At 42.2% G+C, this 21,803-nt stretch overlaps 1 protein-coding gene across 1 annotated transcript in view; it reads right to left on the bottom strand.

The window, feature by feature from the left end:
- Positions 1-6,216: 6,216 nt before the first annotated feature.
- tmem63c (transmembrane protein 63C) overlaps positions 6,217-21,803 on the bottom strand; it is a gene marked incomplete at both ends in the record, with an annotated part of 30,731 nt that continues 15,144 nt past the window's right edge. The window contains 15 exons of the mRNA XM_080513520.1: positions 6,217-6,480; positions 8,319-8,393; positions 8,476-8,588; positions 9,447-9,614; positions 12,213-12,318; positions 12,409-12,571; positions 12,672-12,737; positions 13,710-13,796; positions 14,231-14,337; positions 14,433-14,586; positions 19,535-19,657; positions 19,743-19,876; positions 20,180-20,300; positions 20,392-20,472; positions 20,588-20,661. Of these exons, the coding sequence (XP_080369646.1) occupies positions 6,217-6,480; positions 8,319-8,393; positions 8,476-8,588; positions 9,447-9,614; positions 12,213-12,318; positions 12,409-12,571; positions 12,672-12,737; positions 13,710-13,796; positions 14,231-14,337; positions 14,433-14,586; positions 19,535-19,657; positions 19,743-19,876; positions 20,180-20,300; positions 20,392-20,472; positions 20,588-20,661 (1,836 nt within the window). The remainder of the gene's footprint in view (positions 6,481-8,318; positions 8,394-8,475; positions 8,589-9,446; positions 9,615-12,212; positions 12,319-12,408; positions 12,572-12,671; positions 12,738-13,709; positions 13,797-14,230; positions 14,338-14,432; positions 14,587-19,534; positions 19,658-19,742; positions 19,877-20,179; positions 20,301-20,391; positions 20,473-20,587; positions 20,662-21,803) is intronic.

Genomic DNA, 21,803 nt, shown 5'->3' with positions numbered 1-21,803 from the left:
CATGAAGAAGAAACTCTGTATATAATGGAGGCATCCCCCCCCCCCCCCCCCCCCCTCGACGGGTGGCCTTTCAATCAAGAGAAATGCCACGCATCCAGACGGAAAGAAAAACACACCCTGACCACTTTGCTGGAAAAGCGTCTTGGACAGGCGCTGACATGCTTCCTCTTTCCTGTACGGTTCGGCCTCCAGCAGCTGCTGGTGCAGTTAGCCGGACCGTTCACGCTCTCGTGTGGTTCCAAGGGGTCGCCGAGGTCAGGACGTGTGAACGGAGGAATGTTCAAACACCGAGCCGGCGTGCACCTGCAGCCGTCGGTGGCCTCTCTCCAGCTTTGTGAAATGAATCGCTTGAGCCCCGTGATTATTTTTGAAGGGGTTCGGTCCGATCAGAGGAATCCCTCCCGTCTGCAGAAACACCGTCACATATTCTCAATGAATGGCTCGACTGAGTGCTGAATGAAATGAAGGAAACTTTTGATGTTTCCTTTTTTTGAAAACGAAGACAGTCAGCAGATGAGACGGAATGAATCCACACTGACTTATGCATGAGAGAGCCGACATTCTCACTCAGCAGTAAGTACAGTTAGGATCCCAATAGTTTCTTCAGGGAAAATGTAGTCACATGATACTTCTCAATTCACATTTATATTTTCTTATATATCTTATCCATATAAAAGTTTCCTATGTTTTAGTTCTTGTTTTGTTCTCATGTCAGCTCCTCTCCCCGTTATGCTGGCCGGCCCAGGAGGCCGAGGCAGATCACATGCTACGTCACAGATCACAAGTTAGGTCACATGGCATCCTGCGAGGCTGCACAGAGCCCTGAGCTTAACTCATATGGTATGTTATCAGCTTGTTTAGAATAATAGGCAAATTATGTGTGTGTTCTGCTTGATGGATATAAGCTGGGATCCGCTGGTCTGGTAGAGTTGCAGATTGGAGCCACTTTCTCTCACCCTGTCTCATGCCATCCGATTCGATATTCAACATTTTTTACCAAACAAAGAAGCATGACTATTGACTAAGAAGCATGAGAAGCAAGACTTTTTTTTCCAGCTCCCTTCCTGACCGAAGCCTCCTTCAGTTTAAAGGGATGTGGTGTTTTTTTCATGTCCGTCTTGCTTTAGTCCGGAGCCGCGGTGTGGCCAGAGGGAAAAAAGAAAAAAAACTCTTGAATTAACTTGGGGCTTATTTTGCCCAACATTTCAGCATTACATAGTGAATTTCTGCTCCTTTCACTTTATTCCTGGACGTGTCTGAATCAATTGCTTCAACATCAGGAGGAATGGAGGTGTAGAATGATAGAACGCAGCTCTACAGCCATTTCCAATGGCAACCACATGCTGATGACAGTTCTCTTTCACATGAAGCCATTAAAAGGCACCTTTTATGGCAAAAAAAAAAAAATCCAAGCTTTCATTTACAGTAGTATGTAGTTTTGTTTTTTAGTTGTTGATGAACCAAAAGTATCGCTTCATTATAAAGAAGTTCTGTGGGTAGAAAATAATGGTGCAGAGAGCGACGCAGCCGCATGCAGACCTCAGCCTGCGGTCATGACAAGGCCTGGAAGTGAAGTTAGTTACAATGATGATATGAGTCTGAAAAAAACGACAACAGAAAACGGTTTCTAAATATTCGACGCAGGCTCCACGGCTCCACCATCACAAATTAAATGATCTCGGTCCCTCGTATAATTAACTTCAGGGAGCAACTTATTACATCGTTCCCACGCGCTATTATTTTTTTCTCTATAGCTACTCCAGGGTTCTGTGTAGGTCTCTTCCGCCCTTCGCACCCGATCAGCCCCTGATTGGTCGGAGCTTTGGTGGTGGAATGACAAAGAAGTGGTCCTGGCTCCAAACTCGCACCTTGTTCTTTCTGGTGGAAAAGCCCCCGGCTTGCTGCTCACTGAAGGTTCCCAGGTTTTCTAATACAACAATGAGAGGCAGAGCTTTCAGCTTTCAAGCTCCTCTCATGTGGAAGTTAAAGAGGCTGACACAGTCTCAACTTTAAAGGTTAGGTAAGACATTTCCATTTAATAAGACTTGCAGTTAGAACGAGTTCAGGCCACACTGGACCACTTTTGAGTTTAGCTGCTATTGGTTTAGACTGCTGGGAGACGTCTACGGCACTGAGCTTCTTCCTTTATCACTCACCATGTAACCGTCTTAAGACAAGTACAACAAAGCACGTGGCGAGTCAAAACAAATTCATTTTAATTTCAGATCACAGCACTTCACTTTTGACAGATGAAAAAAAAAATCTCCAGCCCGACTGGAATCATTTCTTCAACGCGCTCCGTCCCAACGTTTACAGCACAGGTCAATCTGAAATCATGATACACGTCCTAACCAGGAACGAACAGGAGCGAGCATGTCTGGAAAGCTAATAGGCGTTGTGGAACAGCTGGGCGCATCAGAGCAGACGGACCGGGATACTATAAAACCGGTCAAAAGCAGGAACGGACAGTCTCTCTTTGCGTGAACGTTACAGCTAAGAATACCCTAATAAGGTTTTTGCTTTTGCATTTTTCAAAGGAAAGTACATTTAATGGCCTGTGAAACAAGCTTCTGGAAGAGAACCTTGCGGGACATGCTGGCAGTTCACACACAGAAATTTTGAGATGCTCTTTGATGTTTTTTCTTTAATATTACAAATAGATTTGACTTCATGATTTTCGGCACTGACCACTTCATACTCTCTCTGCTGACAGCTTTCATCTGCTTTATGGAGCAGTGAGGAACTGCAATTACGCTCCCTATTAAAAAAAAAAAAAAAAGGAGCGCAATGTGTTTAATTTTATGAAATAATGTCCCATCAATTTTATGAAAGTGCAAATGAAAGTACCAGATTATTACACTCTCTCACACTGAACACCAAATGGATTAAAAATCAGGCTGCTGCACCACAAGAAGCTTTTCGCCTCTTCTGAGGGAAGTCTGAGGTGAACTGGAGCAGGACGGTGCTGTCACCGTTATTAAATGGACGAAAAATCACCCAAAGACAAACCACAAACCAGAGAATGAGGCTGCCGGAGCAACACTCATTCTTCACAGAGAACTCGGCCCTACGCGACGCAGCAAGAATCAACAACAAGGCACAGACAAGGCCGCAAAGCATCTGAAAATGTGAAGAAAAGTAATGCTTTGGATTTTTTAAATGTGCAGCCACACGATTCAGTCACAAGATTCAGTCCGTGATTCTCAACCAGGAAGGTCCTTGCTCGGTTTCTTCCAAGTCAGAATGTCAAACACGTTTCAGTTTCAGGGGCCACAAACAGCTGAATATCACCCTGATGTGTGAATGTTACTTTCTGCTGCAAAGTACAGTGAAATCCCCCCCCCTAAAAAAACCAAAACGAACTTCTATAGCTGTTCTATTTTGCATGGATTTGCTGAGTTTCTCTCTGCTAATAGCACAATAAATGACTGTGTTGTATGTGGTGCTATATAAATATAGTTGAATTGTTTTTACAAACTCACCCTGACAAACTGTGTTAAAAACAACAGTTTCGTCACAGTTTTTCCCCCAATTTGTTTGGTCATTTCCTGGGCCACATTGGAGCCTCTTGTCACCCGTTTTTTTTTTCCACGGGCTCAATATTTGACACTCTGGAAGTGACTTATGGCCATAATTTCTTTTTTTTCTGTAAAAAAAAAAAAAAAAAAAAAAGAAATACCTGACTAATAGTTTACTAACTGTTGAAGCAGATGTGTTAGAGGACAATGTGACGATGAAGACAGACCCAACCTCACTTCATGTTGATTGTGGAAAATTCTGGAGTCACATGTGGCTACCTTGCAAAGTAAAACCAAGAAGAAATAAACTGAACAACTGTAATATTTGTGTCCACTTAAGAGTTGAAATGTTAGATCAGAGGATGCCAGTTTAGCTCGGATCCACCCGTCCATGAAAACCTCATTACAACGGTGTCAAACATAAGGCCTGTGGGCCAAAATCGTCCTGACATTTCAAAGAACACACACATATTTTAACTAATGAGTTTGCAAACACACCCATAATGCAACAGCTGGAGGACAATTTAGTTTTTTAACATTTCACTGAATTCTGCACCAGAAGGTTTCAGTAAAATAGGCTTCCTGTTGAGATTGTAGTCATTTTCCAGAGTAATTGTTCGGTTTTGTGAAAATATTGACATTTTCATCTGATATATTCTGCGCCACAACAAAGAAAAATGTAAATTTAAATGTTATTGTGGCACAAATTTACCAGTCCGGGCCACAGAAGTTGAAATTGGGCTGTATGTGGCGCCTGAACTAAAATGAGTTCAACGCCGCTGCTCTAGTTGGCTGGGAAAGCTGATGAAACAAATCAAAGTATGAAATGATCCTTGAGTTGTAGGTATCCACATTAAATGCCGTTTTATGCTTTAACAAATGGCCTCAACACACTTTTGTCCTTTTGAAAACTACCTGCCCGGTTATAACTCAAGAGTCTGTAACAGTGATGTTTCCTTGGCTTAATATGATTCATCCAGAATAAATAAGAAATTGACCTTGTGTTCTAAAGTAGCTGCTCTATTTAAGTGACTTTTTTCCTTCTTTTTTTTTTTTTATCACTGCTGTTCTTCCTCTGTAGTATTTTCAACCTGCATCTTATTCAGATCACTTCTGAAAAGATTTAGAATTTTTTATGAAACCGGTGTCCTTGTTATATCAGTGTGATGACGTTCACACAGTGACGTGAACTCACTGTTTGAGTGAATCCAGCAATAAAGCTGCAGAATAAAACTTTTTTTTTTTTTTTTTTTTTATGTGTTTGTTTGTGTTTCTGCTTTCAACAGAGGGTCTTTTCCCCCCCTGTTAGGATCGAGTCCATGCAGCATATATCAGGCCATGCTGGATTGTCACACGTAATGGGCATTGCTTCCTCAAGGCACAGCAAAGGACATGAAAAACAAACTACAATCGGTTAACATTCAGCTTAATTAGAAAGACCTTGACCCATCGCAGCGGAAGTGAAACAAAATTCTCGCAAACATCAAACGTGTTCAACAGAAATTAGGAAAAAGGGTAAAGATATTATTGCCTACTCCATTTATACAGTGTTATCCACATGCAGCCGAGTGTTGAAAGATGGTTAATGGCATATAATGGTGTTTTGATTTTAAAATTTGCATCAGAAAACTAAAGAAATTATTTGATCAAATAAGCCACAAATAATGAATTATGAGCCACTGTGGTAACAACATGTATCTATTTCTGGAATGTGTACAAATAAAGGCTGGCAAAACAATACATTTCAGAGTGTAAATATTATCATTTCATATAATTATTTGAAGAAATGGAACCATTTTGCTCTGCTGCCTTCAAAAATGTTGATAATCAAGGGTGTGCTTCTACGTCTTAAAGATTGACATCACTCTCATAGTCAGAAATAGAGTCATTTCAAGCTATTTCACACATTCTGTGTCCAAAGACAAGCTCAGACACAACTAGATTCTTTTTAAACGCCCCACCTTGATGTTATCCAACAAACAAAACGTGTGTGTTCATAATAACGTTAAAGAATTAAGAAATGAACGAGAACTAAAAATCTCACATTCAAAAAAACCCCCCAACAACACAGAGTCCCGAAGCACAATATCAATGACAGAGAAAATACTGTAGCAAAAATAGCGACTTCCAATCGAGTACGAGTTACGTGGAGCTTCAGGGTCGAGTGTCGAGCTGCACGTGTCTCCGTGGAGGGAGCGTACATAAATTACAGTACGTCTCCCGAGTCCCATCGGGCCCTCCGTCTGTCTGCTCTCTCACTGCAGATGGCTTCGCAACTCGCTGGCCTCACCCTCGGAGGAACCAGATATCACCCGAGCCCGGGCCGCTCTGTCAGCCTGCCGGGGCAGGCCTGCTCACACCGCCCACTCTCACGGGAACTTTCACCTCCGCTCCAAGTCCAAGCTCCCATCCCCCCCCCCCCAATCCCACCCCCACCCCACCCACCCCCCATCGCAAACCCCGTTAAGCCAATCACCCCAGTTCACCCTCCAGGCTTTCAAACCGTTGTAAAGCTCAGAAAAAAAAAGCCTGCGACGTGCACTGATGGATTTGGCGAGTTCCTTCCCTTCACTCGTGATCTGGTCTCGGGGGTCTGAGGCAGCTGTTGGGAGTCTGAGGTCAGTGGTGAAAACGCAGCATTTACGGCCTTGAGTGATCTGTGACGGACGTGCGGACGTCAGTTTTGGGGAGCCGGGCGTTACTGGTAGCCCGCGGGGCTGTCGATGAGCGGGCCGGAGCAGTACGGGTCCGGGGGGGGGTCTTGGAGCTCGGTCTCACGGGTCTGGGCGTGCGCTTCGTCGCCCTCCCCCTCCTCCTCCTCCTCCTCCTCCTCCCCCTCCCCCCCCGCCGGGCCGTGGGTTGAACTCTGGGAGCTGGCCATGGCGCCATAGCTGTGGTGGGCCGGGGAGGGCATCGGAGTCAGAGCCAGCTCTGGCTCCAGCAACACGGACGCCACGAAGAGCTGACGGAGGGAAATCGACAGAGAATTCATGAGTGGGACACCAAGTAAATCACTTAATTCACAGAGAAACATCATAATATGGAAGATTTAAAAAGGGCGAGCTCCACCAGCTGGTTGGATACTTTCAAAATATCTTTACATTTAAAAATTCGAAGAAAACCATGATTTTTTTTCAACGAGAGCTACCTCATTGCTTGTAATATTACAACAGCTATAGAAGAAGTTATGCACAATGTGATTTACAATGTCTGTTTTAAACATGTTTGAACAGAAGGTGGAGATCTGACTATTATCTGCACATATTATCATTTTCTTTTTTTTGTTGTTGATGCATTTGCTGTTATGTTTTGATAACGTCCCTTTGCTCTCGCTGATCCGTTCAGTCGATCCATGATGAGTGCAAGCGAACCAAGAACAATGTTGCAGCTTCCAGCAGATCTTTATCATGAAAACGGATCAAGAAGCGAACAAAACCCTCATCGGGATAAAAATTAATTGCCTGTAAAAACAACAGGAAGCTTAATCTATTTCCCTGAGCATGTAAGTCAACATACTTGATCAGGATAATAATTTGCAACTGTTGAACTTTTGGTTTTGTATTTAATGGTGCTGTCAAAAATAACGCGTTAATGTAATTAATTGGTCTGAAACATTTAATTCCAGATTCCTGATTACAGAGCAGCACAATACTGAGTGGAATAATATGAACGCAGAAAGTTTCACTTTAAAAAGTTCCCTGACGACTCATTGAGAAAGTGAATGTCATGAGCTTTACTTTGAAAAGCCAAAATTAACAACCACAGAGGTGATTCTGCAGCAAAACAGCAGGTTGCCATGTTGGCTGACCAGGAGCCACCAAACTGCTAAAACTGGAGGAAAGAGGCAGTTTGGTGGCAAAACTGGCTCTCCTGTATTCTGTGTGTGTGTGTGTGTGTGTGTGTGTGTGTGTGTGTGTGTGTGCGTGTGTGTTACAGTATGTCACTGCCACTTTGTTCATGTAATAAGTTCATAACTTTGTTTCTAGAAATATTAAATTCTCAAAGTGGTGGACCGGCACTCTAAATAAAACCATATTAATTAACTAATTTATGTTTTTATTATTTTGCTCTTCTTGGATAGAAACAGTTTCACTCAAAGCTAAAAGGACGTTATAAAAGTAGCCTTTGAGTTTAAATATAGTGTGTGTTGAATCCACATTAATTCCGTGGTTTTCCCTGAATTAATATCCATTACAAGCATCAGTCTTCAGGAGAAAAACAATGCGATTAATTCCAATTAATTACAGGAAATTTAACAGTTAATTAGTTAATTTTATTTAATCGATTGACAGCACTAGTATTTAAGCTTATTTTATAATTTCGCTACATCTCCATGTACATTCCAATACGAATCCCATGTGATGTTTTCTTGCACAAATAACTAGAAGGGATCCTGCTGAGCGTCTCACTGTGGCGCAGTGGTTAACCTACACCTCAGAAAGAATTTCCCGAGTTGGAGTCTATACGTCAGAGTCTGGTTCTGCAGGTTTCTTCTTGTAAAACTGAATTGTTCTTTCCACCGTCTCCTTTGCTCGCTCATGTGGAATCGCTGGTTTTTTTTTTATTTTAAAAGTGCCTTGATATGACTGCATTGTATCTGGTGGATTACTAACAAAATTGGATTGAACCTGTATTGTTGAGTTTTCTGATATAACACGTGATATATTTATATATAACTTCTCTGATATATTAAGATATGTTCTGCTGAGGCTGTGAGATTATCTGACTGTAATAATCTGGCTACACCCCTGGATAAAGCCTTTTCTATTCTATCCTCACAATCAGACAGATATACTGTACACTGGAGGCGGTGGTGGACGTCAACGTGCTCCGGTCCGTGTCGGCGAACGTTCCCTCGGCCGGCTGATCAGACATCTGAAACTCAGAACGTCATTAATGTGAAAACCTTCACCCGCGGCCGTTGAACCTGCCGCTGGCGAGTTCCAGCTGAGCTCACCTGGTAGCTGGTCGACCTGTCGGGCTGCTTTCTAAGGCACAAGCGGAAAAGATAACAGGCGGCGCAGGAGATCAGAGACACTGAAGTGAAGAGGGTGATGGGATGTAGCAGACCTGTGATGACAGGCAGAGAAACATGGATCAGGGGGAGATTCACCTTCCTCATCGCAATAATGATGTTGGGTATTGCAATGACAATATAATTAGGTAAAAATGCGAACATTTACGTGAATAATGATAAAGTCTATCTCTGCTCCACACGGCAACATCCCCTCTAAACCCCTCACAGTCATTTAATACCACTTTTAATATTTCCTTATTATATATAATATTCATGTAGTGCTCAGGACATTTGTGGGTGCAACAGATTTGATTTAAAATAATGTTGTGATATTGATAAGTGCAATATATAGTGCGACACATTTAGTTCTAAAAAATGTGTTTTAATAAGTACGCTGATTTGATTTAGTTGCTTCGAAGCTTTGAAATGAATTAATTCAAAATGATATTGAAAGCAGAATGAATCAATACACAAACCCGCAGACATTTCCAGAGAAGAATCATATCTATTGTGTGTGTTGACAAAATGATGTGTTATCTAAAGATTTGCAAATACCTTTAATGTTCGCTGGCTACATGTTTAGTATAGAGGCCATGGAAAGGCTTGGATTTCTTTAGGTGACCTATAAGTTCTTAGTTGCATATTCTGCACATTTTACCTCAGGAGTACAATTACACTGATAATTGTTCTTCGTTAAAGTGCGATTAAATGTGTTAAAGTCCACAGATTTAATGGGAACGTATACTTCAGGCACTTCAGTCTTCGGGGGAAAAGACCCCTCCCTCCATCCCTCCCTCCCTCCCTCCCTCCCTCGTGGTCTGACTGTGGTTTTCACACGACACTAACATGCATTTTAACATGCCGGTTGTGGAAACTTTGACACAATGGAAAAACATGCGGTGGTAAATTACCTAATCTGAGCACAGAGAAGAAGAGCAGCCAGAACATGCAGAGGATGGGAGCCACCATGACCTGGCTGATGGCGGCTCTGTGGATCCGCTGGTTGAGTTTGGTGGGAACGTATGCATAGTAGATGTTGTATCGGTCCACCATGTGCTTCAGGATCAAATAGAGGAGACCTGCAGGGACACGGCGACACAATAACTACAGTTATAACAGTGAAACAGTGTGTGAATGAGCGACTGAGTTTAAACTGAATGACCAGCAAAAAAAACACTGATGTGATCCATTTATCTTCTTTTGTTCTTTATGATCAACCCTTAAATTCTGCAACAGCAAAAAAAACAAACAAAAAAAAACATCATTATAAGCTCAGATTTTATTTCATTTGAGCAAAATAAATCAAATGATTAAATTTCATATGGGAACGATTATTAATACCAGTTCACAAGTTCAGCCTGTGTGTGACTGCCAGATGTTTGGACACGACAACAAAGAAACTGAGAATGAAAGAAAAGTCGCTTTAAGTTAAAAATGCTGTTCTTGAAGAAATATGACCTTTCTTTATGTTTTCTGTCTCCTTGATGAGATTTATGAGGGGAATTAAGTTTCCAAGCCTTTTGTTCGACAACTTCCTCTGGTTTCTAGATAGATTTCTCCAGAGAAAACGTCTCAGATAAAGTAGCCGCAGTAGATTTCCTTCATTTCCTTGTAAACTACTATGAACTGCCTATTGAATATTGCTGGAGGAATACCTGCCTTGCCAATAATGCTGATATGAAATAGATTTTTTTTAATTCTCTTTTTATCGATTTTTCAATGTTAGAACAATGAAAAAGAGAGGAAAAAACAAATAAAAAAACAAAAACACAGCAACAACAACACAAAGCAAAGTAAAAAAACCTCCCAAACAAACAAAAAAAAACCAAAAAACACGTAACTATGCAACAAATAGGGAAGTAAATAGTCAGTCAGAAATTAAACACCAGTTATAGTTTCTGAAGGAAGGAGTACAATGATTTCCTTATCCTCCAAAATTGATCAGAGTTTTTCAAGAGGGATAAATGCTGAAATCTGCGATAACCACATGTAGACCACAGGAACTTGGAGACTTGATCACTGCAGCAAGATATATATATTTTTTTTTAGCTAAAAACTAAATGATTACTAGCAGAGATTTAGTGTCCTTTTCAAAAAAAAAGATTTACTGGGTGATGGTTTAAAAGATAAAAAGATGGAGATGGTGAAAAGTGTTTCCCAGTGATCTCCAGTGAACCCCCTCTGGATGTGCTCACGTGACCAAAATAAGTGGATAAAAGTACTTTTATGCATTTTACATTTATAACAGAGAGAATTTAGACAGGATTTAAAATTCTGTTATGGTCAAACATTATTAATGTTTGACCGCAATAAAAATAGTTCAGTCCGATTTTGCAGCTCAATTATTTTGATACAATTTTATGCATGAAACATTTTAAACTACATCTCCAGACAAATCAGTCCCAGTTTAACCCTTTTATGACCAGACTGACTGGATTTCTTTGGATGTTATTCGTGCCGTTTTGTGCATTTTTGACAGTCGTAAAGAGCTGAAAAGACATGTCGTCATTGGACAGTTGTACTGGGGAGCCTCTGTAAAGCACAAAGCTCTATTTCGAAGTAAGCTTTATTGTCCTTCTTTCTGTACAAACAAGACACAGTATAATTTAAATTTTATCTCGCTTGAAAACATCCCTCAAAATAATAATAATAAAGAATATAGATGCACTATATCACCTAAAATAGGGGTAAAATAAAAGAATTATAATATAGCCAAGAAAAACAGTGAAACAAGACTTTAAAACATAAGTTAACAAACCTAAAATGTGCACTATATAATTCAGTGAAGCCTCAGAATAGCTGTAATTATCCATGGATATGAAATGTGCATAAGCTAACCAGCGCGACTTGAAGAAACGTCCACTGCAGGAGCGGCAAGTCTTTTGAAAGTGTCTGGTGCCAGTGTGGTGGGGAGAAGTCTTCTGTGTGTGTGGGTGTCTCCACATTTGGGTAGTTTTTGAATTTTCTAGACACCATAGACTGCGTGGGACTTACAGATATGTCACGTATGCTAAATCCTGTATGTGACAACAGGAATATAGAGGAGTTTTTTGGTTTTTTTTCACGTTTTCTTTTAACATTAATCCAAGGAGATTAGCGTCTCGCTGCAGACAGGCAGACACTGTGGCTCCATGAGCAAGGCCTTTATCCCGGAAATGTTCCCCGGACTCTACGAAGTAGCTGCCAACTGCTTCTTAAGTGATGCTCAAATACCGAGAACGCATTTTGCTGTACTTCTTGCTTTGCGTTCATGTTTTCAAATGCTGGATTCTTGTCATGATTGGCTCTGTCTGTGCAGGAGACAACTTGTGTCATACATATATATATACACACACATACACACACGGAAGCAGATGTGGCGTGTATGAAAGGGGCCTTTCCGGGGCTGCAGATTAGACTGCAAAAGTAAATATAAGCTTGGTGAGCTCTGGGCAGAGACGGGAGCAGAGACGGGAGCAGAGTGGGCGTCTGGCTCGCAGCTCGCTGTGTCTGGGTGTCTGGGTGTCTGGGCCCGCAGAAGCAAATTCACACAGTCTGCATCGGACTGGCAGGCAGGAGAGGAGAGTGAGGTTACAGCCAGAGGAGACGCCACTCGAAGGGGAACGTGACGGGACGCAGAAGGGGGGGGGACAGAGAGTGAGACGATGATGGCAGAGGTCTAATTGCACGGCGCTCACCGAAGGGTGTAATGATGGGACACGTGATGCTGTAGGTCACACTGACGGCGAAGATGCACATGGTCCAGGCGTACTCCAGGCCGAACTGGAACTCGTAGGCCTGACTCTGCAGATGGACACGCAATCACAGTGAGCTTCTGGAAAAGTCCAAATCGAAATGCCAAGATAAGCAGCAGGGGGGGGTCTCTGCTTTTACCCGCTTGACATGGATCCGCTCGGCCTGGGACTTGGCGAAGCAGAGGCGCAGGGCGTACACCGTCAGTGCTGGGATGCGAAGCAGCTCCATCGCCGTGCCGATCAGGCTGGACGTGATGACGTAGTTCACAAAAAACGCTCCGTTGTCGGGAAGAAAGACGCACCTGCAGCAAGAGGAAGACCAGAGTTTGGAAGCGACTCTTCATCTCTTTGTAATTCAACTTATTTCATTACTCAAGATTCACTTAACGAAAGTCATCTTACTGGAATTTCACATTCTTATCATCGAGAAAATGAACATCGAAGAGCCAGGTGAAGAAGAGGTCCAGACTGTGGTCGGAACAAAAAAACAGGCAATACAGTGTGAATACAGGTGAATGTGTGTTGGGATTTTTCTTCTTAGTTTCTTAGGTTTAGATTTTTTAACCAATTCAAGGAGCTTCTCAAATCTCATCAATTCCCATATTACCTTTATGTGACATTAACTCTATGAGTCTCTCTCTCCTCTTTATCCTCTCCTCTCTGGACTTTGTTGAAGGATTTCTGACAAGCTGTCAGTCTTAATTGTTATTTATTTTATTCACTTCAACTTTGACATATTCAGAAAAAAATTATATATACAAAAGTTTATTAGCTGTTTTATCATTTGAACTTTAACAATGTTTTGGGCTCCGACCAGGAGTTTCAAAAAATTCTATTCAGGTGCCACATTCAGTCCAATTTCACATTGAGTGGTCTAAACAAGTAAAATAGTGCCATAATACAATTTAAATTTGCACTTATATCACAGTATATGTAATGGAATTGTCTATTATTTCACAAAACCAAACAATTACTACTGAAAATGACTCCAATCTCAAAATAAAGCCAATTTTAATGAAACTCTGGTGCAAAATACAGTGAAATGATCAAAAAACTAATATAGCTATTGTATTATGCATATTTTCAACTCTCAACTCTTATCTAATTTTTTTTTGTAAATCAATGTTTTCTTTAAAATTTTAACAATTTGCTTTGTTGGACTGGACTGGAGCCTCCTGCAGGCTGATCTTAGCCCCTGGGTCTTGTGTTTGCTCTGGAGTATTTTATAATTATGTGTTGGGGACAGAAATGTTATACGTCATAAGGCCTACAGACTTAATATTCATGCAAAAAAAAAACACCACATCCTATTCTGGATCTGCAGGGATTTATTCCTGTGTTTTTCTTTTCCATTGTGGCCTTTGCTGCTCATACAGGATTCTTGCTGAGTGTTATAAGGCGTCAGCGTTGTAAATAAAGCTGAGTTGAACTGAGATGTACCTGGACAGTCCAAGTGAGGGCAGGATGATGACCATGAAGACCAGCAGTAAAAAGCACTTGTGCATCGTCACTTGGTTCTCACCAGACCTGCAACATCAAAAACACCAAGAAAGAAAAAATTTAAAATAAAATAAAAATCCGCTGACTCTACAATGACGGGCCAGTCGGGTTCGACAGCACCAGCGACACTTTTCCCTTCAGTAAACAGTTGATTTGCATTCACACATCACGCCTGCACAACACGTTTGTGGAGGTGGTTATGTAAAGGCTTATAGGTGCTGCGTGAGGTTGTCTCCTCATGCACAGTTGTTCTGCTCCTCCGGCGAGAGGAGCGGCGCATGGCGACTACTGTGCATATCATTATCCTCACATGGAATCTCTATGACAACCTGCCCAGAATAACAGGGAAGAGTGACAAGAGAGTTAAAAAAAAAAGAAAAAGAAAAAGAGAGATGAGAGGAAGACAAGCAGCTCCTCATGAAGGAGAGAGTGGCGTGCGGCGGCCGGTGGCAGGTGAGTACCTGGTCCAGTGGGACTCGAAGAAGGCGGAGTAGTAGACGATGAAGGGCAGGAGCACGGAGAACGCCCACAGCAGGAGGGTCGGGAAGAACTGCGTGACGACTGGGCTCTGGAACAAATGCGGCATCGAACGTCTGATTAGTGAAACTGCGCGGGGGTGAAACCGAAGCACGGCAAAGTCGAAAACCACTGTGAAACTCGGACCCTCAGACTCTCCACGGGCCTCGTGACGTTGAACTTGTCCATGGTGTTGACGATGATGGCGGGAGTGGTGAGGAAGAAGAGCAGCAGGAAGAGGAGGATGTTGAGGAGGACGCAGCGCAGCCACCAGCGAGATCCGCACACTGACAGGTTTTCCCTGGTGATGGGAAGAAGAAGAAAGAAAAAAAAAGAGCTTCAGCTCACAATCGTTGGGCAGGATGGACAGGATAGGTAACACACTGCACCCCCCCCCCGACAAGACGGCGCTTCATGTGGCGACATTGTGCCTGAAATAGTCGGCTCAGGTTGGGAACAGCACACTTCAGCGATCAGTTTTAACGAAGGAACAAAAGTCCCCGCTCAACCTCGCAGCCTGTGGCTGCTCCAGTTGTCCAGTTAGCGCAGAGACACAGTTGCACACAACACAAACACACTGCAGCCACTCAGGCGTGAAGCACAAACGGCGAGCGCGACCATCTCCTCGGCTAATCTCAACATACATATGCATCGCCTCATTTGTTACATAATCTCACTGGGACCCGGCTGCATTTGCTTTCCAAGATAAGAGACAGCCACTGCAGCTGATCCAATTATGGGAAGTGACTGAGGTCTGGATGGCGCTGGGATCGGTTACACAAAAGCAACAACACACCGTTTCATGTTCTATTTGACTTTTCCACAAAGAAAGAATCGACATGTGGGTGCAGGCAGTGGCAGGTTGAGGCCCCATTCACACAACACGTGACAACACTTAACCCGTGGATAAAACAAAAAATAAGAAAAAATGTTGCATTTACACTGCAGCAGTGGACACACTGACAATGATGTAGTTAGTATGCCGGGCCTCGGGAGGGCGCTGTTGCTTGTTTTAGTAATAAAACCACAGAGACTTGTGTGCAGAGAACAATACACTATAAATGTGAAGAAAAAAAAAAATCGAGAGAAACCGACATCCATATGGACTGATGACGAATCGGATGCTATCAGGAGCCATGTTTGTTTACCAGAAGGAACCACTGTATTTTTAACGGGAGGGGAGGGAAGTGCTCCGTAGCCTCCGGCAGTATCTGCAGGAAGGGAATAGTGACTGTAAAAGAATCTTTCCACCTTGGGAGCTGCGATAAAAACTTGTGTGTGGATCCACACACCGGTGTCGTGTCAACGGATCCCCCAAAAGTGAAGAAAGCTTTGCGGATACACTCGTATTCGTTGTCGAGTAAACGGGGCCGAAAAAGCCTGATGTCTGCACGAAGTTTATTTGCGTCCCCCTCCTCTACGTAAACCGAGCGTCGGCCTGTCATTACCGTCTAATGCTGCACACACAAGCATTATTAAAGCTCACATGCTGCTTGGCTTAAACGTACCGTCTCGCTTCAGAGGCTTCCACAGATGACAAATATGTCGGGCTTAATGACAGGGGAACGTGTTCAAATGATGCATAAGTCATGCAAAAATTGAATATCACACAGTGAATGTGTGTTTGTGCGGGTTTCCTTTGGGCGCCCCGGTTTCCTCCCACAGCCAGACGCCAGGCAGCCCAGGCTGATACATTTCATCCACTCGAGGTGTGAATGTGAGTGTGACCGTGTGTCTGCTCAGCCTCTTGTCCAGTGCGCGCTGGGATGAAATAGTGGATTACTTGACAGACGGACAGCAGCCACGGGGAGATACGGTACGGCGCAAACGTTTCAAGCGTGACTGGAGGAAATCATACGACTCCAACGGGGTAACATTTGGACTGTGCGGCAGCGTACACTCATACAGCCAATTTCATTAAATAAAGATCAATTCACAGTGCTGGAAGTAACAGCCCGCACATAAATCAGCAGTAGTAGAAATCTGGGGTTCAGAATGCTTTTTTCCCCAACAGGATTTTGTTTTTTAAACTTTAAATTGGTTTTGGACTGCTGCTCATGAGGTTTCCTGACGTGAAAAGGGAGATCACACTGCACATTTCTCTTCTGTTCATTCAATTCAATTCAATTGGGTTTGTTTTGTGCAAAATACAACACAGTCATTTCAAGTTACTTTTACAGAGAAAAGCCAACAATTCCAGATGAGTAGTGGAAAGGAAAAACTCCCTTTTACCAGGAAGAAACGTGCAGAACCAGGCTCAGCGGAGGAGACTTTCTGTTGTTCACTTTCCTCCCACTTCCCAAAAACTACTTTTTACATCCCAGCATGTTGTTATACTGATTTAGACCTGAATCCCTTCTGAATCTCTTATGCCTCTTTAGTATGGTCATTTAAACTTGTAATGTCACTTTTATGTTTTACAAGATTATCATTTAATACCTACGCTATAAAGAAACTACCAATGTTATGTTTACATCAGCTCCTTCTCATCATTCCTGTCCACGATCCTGATGCAGCTCTGCACATTTACAACTGACAGAAACAATCGGGATGTTTTGGAAAAGAGAACCCTTTTTTTTTCAGGTTAAGGTTAGATTACCGAGCCTGCTGCTTTCAGTGAACAAGATCAGGTCAGCTGATGCTGGTGTGTGTCACAGCCAACAAATTATACCTCCGGATATTCTCCTCACTTATTGAGATTGGCATTCAACATATTTAAAAATTTTTTGCACATGTCTTTGTAGTTTCTTTGAATTATAAAGCTTTACTTTTATCCCTATTTAACTTATTCTGTCCATTTGCACACATGCATGTCGGCCCTGCAAGGGACTGAGATGACCCCAATCCGCTTTAAAAAAAAAAAAAAAACCTCTGCACTTTACATTTCCTGTGTAACTCTGGTCATCTGCAGAAATCCTCAGATGACTCTGCAGTGTTGGGGTGTGTCAGTGTTGGACAACAGTCTGAGTGCAGGGAACTGGCGGACCGCTTTGTGGCCTGGTGTGGGAACAACCACCTCTACTTAGGGCCGAAGAAACCGTGGTGGACTTTGTTGGATTAGGACGAACAAGACCATCTACATCCTGGATAAAGAGGTGACAGACAGTAACAAGTGCAGATGCACCGACATGTAACGCAGCCATTTCTCACGTTCTGCAACAATCCGCTGCAAGATGTTACGTTATGTTGCAAGTCGAGTTTTGTTTGTAGCGTTGTGTTAAAGCAGCTTCACGAACAAACCGAGCGAGCTGATAAAAAGGTCAGCTCTTAGTTGGGGGCGATTGCTCCGGAGATGATTACTGAGACGATCATTGCACAAACCGCTCAGCAAACCACCTCTGCATGAACTACCGCTCACCCGCACTTCAGTCGTTCCTTGTGCTACGACATAAAAAGGGTCAACTTGCTCAACACAGACTCCTGTTTTCTCATTATACAATATGTGAAGTACTTAAATGACCATCTTCTCACACAAGAAGCCAAAACCATCGACTTCGCTGCATCTGAAAAGCACTGTGTTTAATTACCCTACTCAGTTGCACTATCATCCAGTATTTAGAGATGGAATCATGATAAAAATGAATAAGTGAAGAAGAAAATGTGAAACTATCATATATAAATTTAAAAGACATACCAATCTTAAGTGTGAAGTGTGAGACAGTTGCAGACTCCATATCAAGACTTATAAAGAATATTCCTAAATAATCAAACTAGCACAAAAAGAATTAAGCTCTATATTGTTTATGGATCCTGAGAGTGGATCCCAGTGGTTTTGTTGGCACTGTTACATCAATGAGAGAACAACCCGGCTCGCAGGCCTTGCTGTGTGGAGTCTGCATGTTCTCCCTGCAAATACATTTGCGGTAATTGAGTAATAAGATTTCCAAACACTGTGCTAAAACAGGCATGGACGCTAATTGTTGTTGCTGAATTATGAAGGGCTGGTGCCCCATCCTGGATGTGCCCTGGCTTTGGCCATTGTCAGCTGGATGACAGTGGAGGAAGAGACACTGAGGATGGTTGGATTGATGCCAACAGCCCAGAGCAATGATATCTCATGTTAAAAAGCTTAAAAAAAAAAGTCCAGCATTCAAAAATAAAATTAATATTTGGTGTGAAATGACCTCTGTGGATAGACTCATCCTGCTCATTTTGAAACCCAACTGTTATTTACATACAAGAGCGGACAATCTATTACAAACTCCCCCATTATTATTATTATTATTTCTTTTTTTGCCAAACAGCTTTTATGTTTAGAACGACATCTCTACCCATTAATAATAGCTTAATCTCACAATTGGCCATGTGCACTATGTAAGATTTCAGTGATTTAATGTTTGTGTTTCAGCTGGTCACGTTTCAGAGCATGAACTCCAGCCATTGTTGTTCCCGCTACTGTTTTTACCCCCCATGCTGGTTCAGGCGTCACAAACATGAGGCCCATGGGCCAAAACTGGTCCGCAAGACACTGTGATCCAGGCCAGGACTCCACCAAGCAAATTGTAAAAAAAAAAAACCCATCTCAAAGCCATGCTGCCAGAGTGACTTTGTAAAAACATGCAAAATGCAGCAGTTCTAGATATTTTTTTGTGGACATTTCACTGTATTTTACATAATGAAAATCAGCTTTAGCTTTATCTGAAAATCGGCTTTAGCTTTCTCTGCAGTATTTTGGTATCAAGCGGTGCCTTGTGGTATCAAGTGGTATTACAAGATTCATGCTGAGGCTGGTTGCTTTCATTTGATAATTCAGCAGCGCTACAACACCGGTATTTTCATATTAGGCCAAATGCTTTCTCACACAATATTATTTAACATTCGAGATTAGAATATTGCATATCTCTCTTTATAGCTTGAGCTTCTGTGGGGGAAGGGAACACCTCCGTTTTTAACATGTAAAATACTTTGTGTAGCTTTTTACTGTATGAAAATGATTAATAAATAAAGATAGGTTGATTGATTCTTGTTATTGAAACAGTCTCAAGTCACAATCATCTCAGTCTATATTTTGTATTTACTTTTAGTGATATCGCGACATTGATAGCTGTTATTTTTAACTTTTGCTGTTAAATCTGAGTTGTTGTTGTTGTTGGGGTTCCCTTGAAGGACTTACAAGACGTCACGTCTGGCCCGTGTCATCAACATGTAAGAACTTTTCCTTGGCGCTGGGAGACGAGGCCACAAAACATGTGCACAACTTGTAGTGGAGTGAAGTAATATGGAGTTATTGTGATGCTACATTTGCTCACCAGATGATGTCACTGGGAGCGGGAGCGTAGCCGACGCCCCAGTTGTGCGACTGCACCACAGTGGTGATGCTGGACTGCTGGGGTCGGCGGCGGCAGTGCACGCGGCCGTAGTCCTTCACGATGCTGCAGAGGACGAGACGACATCCCGTCGCTTAATTCTCTTATTATGATGGCAAGTCTTTTTACCCAAAAAATTTTTTTTACTCACACAGCCGTCATCCTCTCATCACGGAAAGTTACGAAGGCGATTCCCAGCCTCTTCAGGGAGATGCGATTCTTCTCAGCATTAAACTCATCTGTGCGCTTCTCCTCCAGTTCGCTGTAGTATTGTTCAGCATCCACCTGCAGAACCAAGTCAGAGCTGTAAACCCTCACGTCCATCAATAAGCCATACTTTTTCATTCAATAGTAATGTTGTAGTGTCTGCTGCATAGATCTTTACCTCAGGGGAAATTTATGGTGACATAAAGACGAACACACTTTTCCTGTCACTGTTTTCTCGACCTCTCCTGTCTTGTTCTCGTGCAGTTACTTTACTTTGATTTACTTAAATTTGCATTGCAGTGCCATCCAGTGGCAATACTCCTTCTGTGCAAATGCGACCAGAATTTATGCACAACGTTCAATAATTCAAACATAAATCACCTTCTCAAATCCACACATGTCGCAGCAGAAGATCTGAGCACAGGGGTGGGTCTTGATCATGATTTTCCCCTCCTTTTGAGATTTCGTGGCAAAATACAGCCGTCCTTTCATTGCCTTCCGTCTGAAAAACACAACACGTATAGAATAAAAGGCCAGGAGCCACGTAATGCCAAAGGTGTGTGTGTTTCTCCAGTCTGTAGGAGCCACTGTACCTCTCCAGGTCCAGCCTCATTAGTTTGTGCACGTCAAAGCAGAAGCGGATGTCGGTGACGGTGCAGCTGGGGTACGCCTCGCTGTGAACACGTGGAGGAAGGACGGTCATTATTTCTGCACCGTCTGTGGACCGTGGAAAAGGCGGTGATACAAGCACAATGATTTTAACAATGGCGAGGAGAAGAAAACATGTACTGGAAGTGTTTGGTGATGAGTCCTGGGTCTGAGATCTCTTTAGGTATGCAGGTTATCATCAGCGTCCGGGCCACCTGCCACATGGAACACAGAAGTCATGGGCACGTCAGCAAAACACGAGGTCCAAACGGGAAAAACACACAATATGTGAAATATCTGTCTGTTTGTTATAGTCTGTAACAATGAATTGCAGAATATAACAAAGGGGGTAAATAAATGTAAAGTCAATTTGCCGGTAATGATCCCATGGCCAAGTGACTGTACATACAGTCGCTATAGCTTAATATCTACGCAACCCATTTTCTATGATTGATGTTTAACACTATCAAAAACACTAATAAAATCAGTATTGAGGTGCATAAAGGTTTCAGAAATGTCCTTCTTGACCTTGGTGCAGTATTATCTGTTCAGCTGCACTATTATCTGTATTTGATTGAGGTATACCTCAATCGAATCATTATAATGACCTGGACTTTTTAATCTTGTCTTGTTTTGACGATATAAATATTGACAAAACAACAGAGCAAATACTAAATAGTTTTGTTGTCTTGGCTTCACTAGCAGCGCTTCGTATCTTGATCTTAGGATTCCCTCATGTTTCCTGGTATCGACTACGTGTCTGATGAATTGTCGATAGATGTAGCGCTGCATATTATGTTTACTTTCCTTGATTAGTTTAGAATGCAATTCATGTTTCGTGTTGGCCTTGATTAACAGACACTTCCTGTTGTGTATATAAAGGTCTGAGTCTGTCTGCGAGTCTGTTGGTTTGTTTAGCTTTTTATTTCACCTTCTTTTTTTCTATCTATTTACCTGTTCAACTCTCCATTTAATGTAAGTTCTGCTCACTCATGTTTTGACACATTGTTTCTCCTGTCAAATTGTTTGTTTTGGCAGCGGTAGGTTCTCTTATTTGTTATCTCATGAGAGGTAGATGGATATGATATAAAGTTGTCTGCAAACTACACCTTTAAAGGAAGCATTTCATCATTTCAGCAACTAGTATGTGTCATTTTATTTGCACTGTAGCAGAAGAAAGTTGCGTTTCTAACTCCAGTAGTGACACGTTTAATAGCAAACATTAAAAACAATTGTGATAAAAGAGTTAAAACAGTAAAGAATGAGAAGAAAATGTCAGTTTTTTTCCCTAATGATTGTTCTTTAATTTCATTATTGGTGTGGAGGTGATGGAAACAGGCCTGGAACCAGAAGTTAG

Source organism: Blennius ocellaris, assembly GCF_963422515.1.
Source record: "Blennius ocellaris genome assembly, chromosome: 17".
In the NCBI taxonomy this organism is placed as follows: Eukaryota; Metazoa; Chordata; class Actinopteri; order Blenniiformes; family Blenniidae; genus Blennius; species Blennius ocellaris.
Note: the sequence above shows the minus strand (reverse complement) of the source record. Positions and strands in the feature narration are given on the sequence as shown.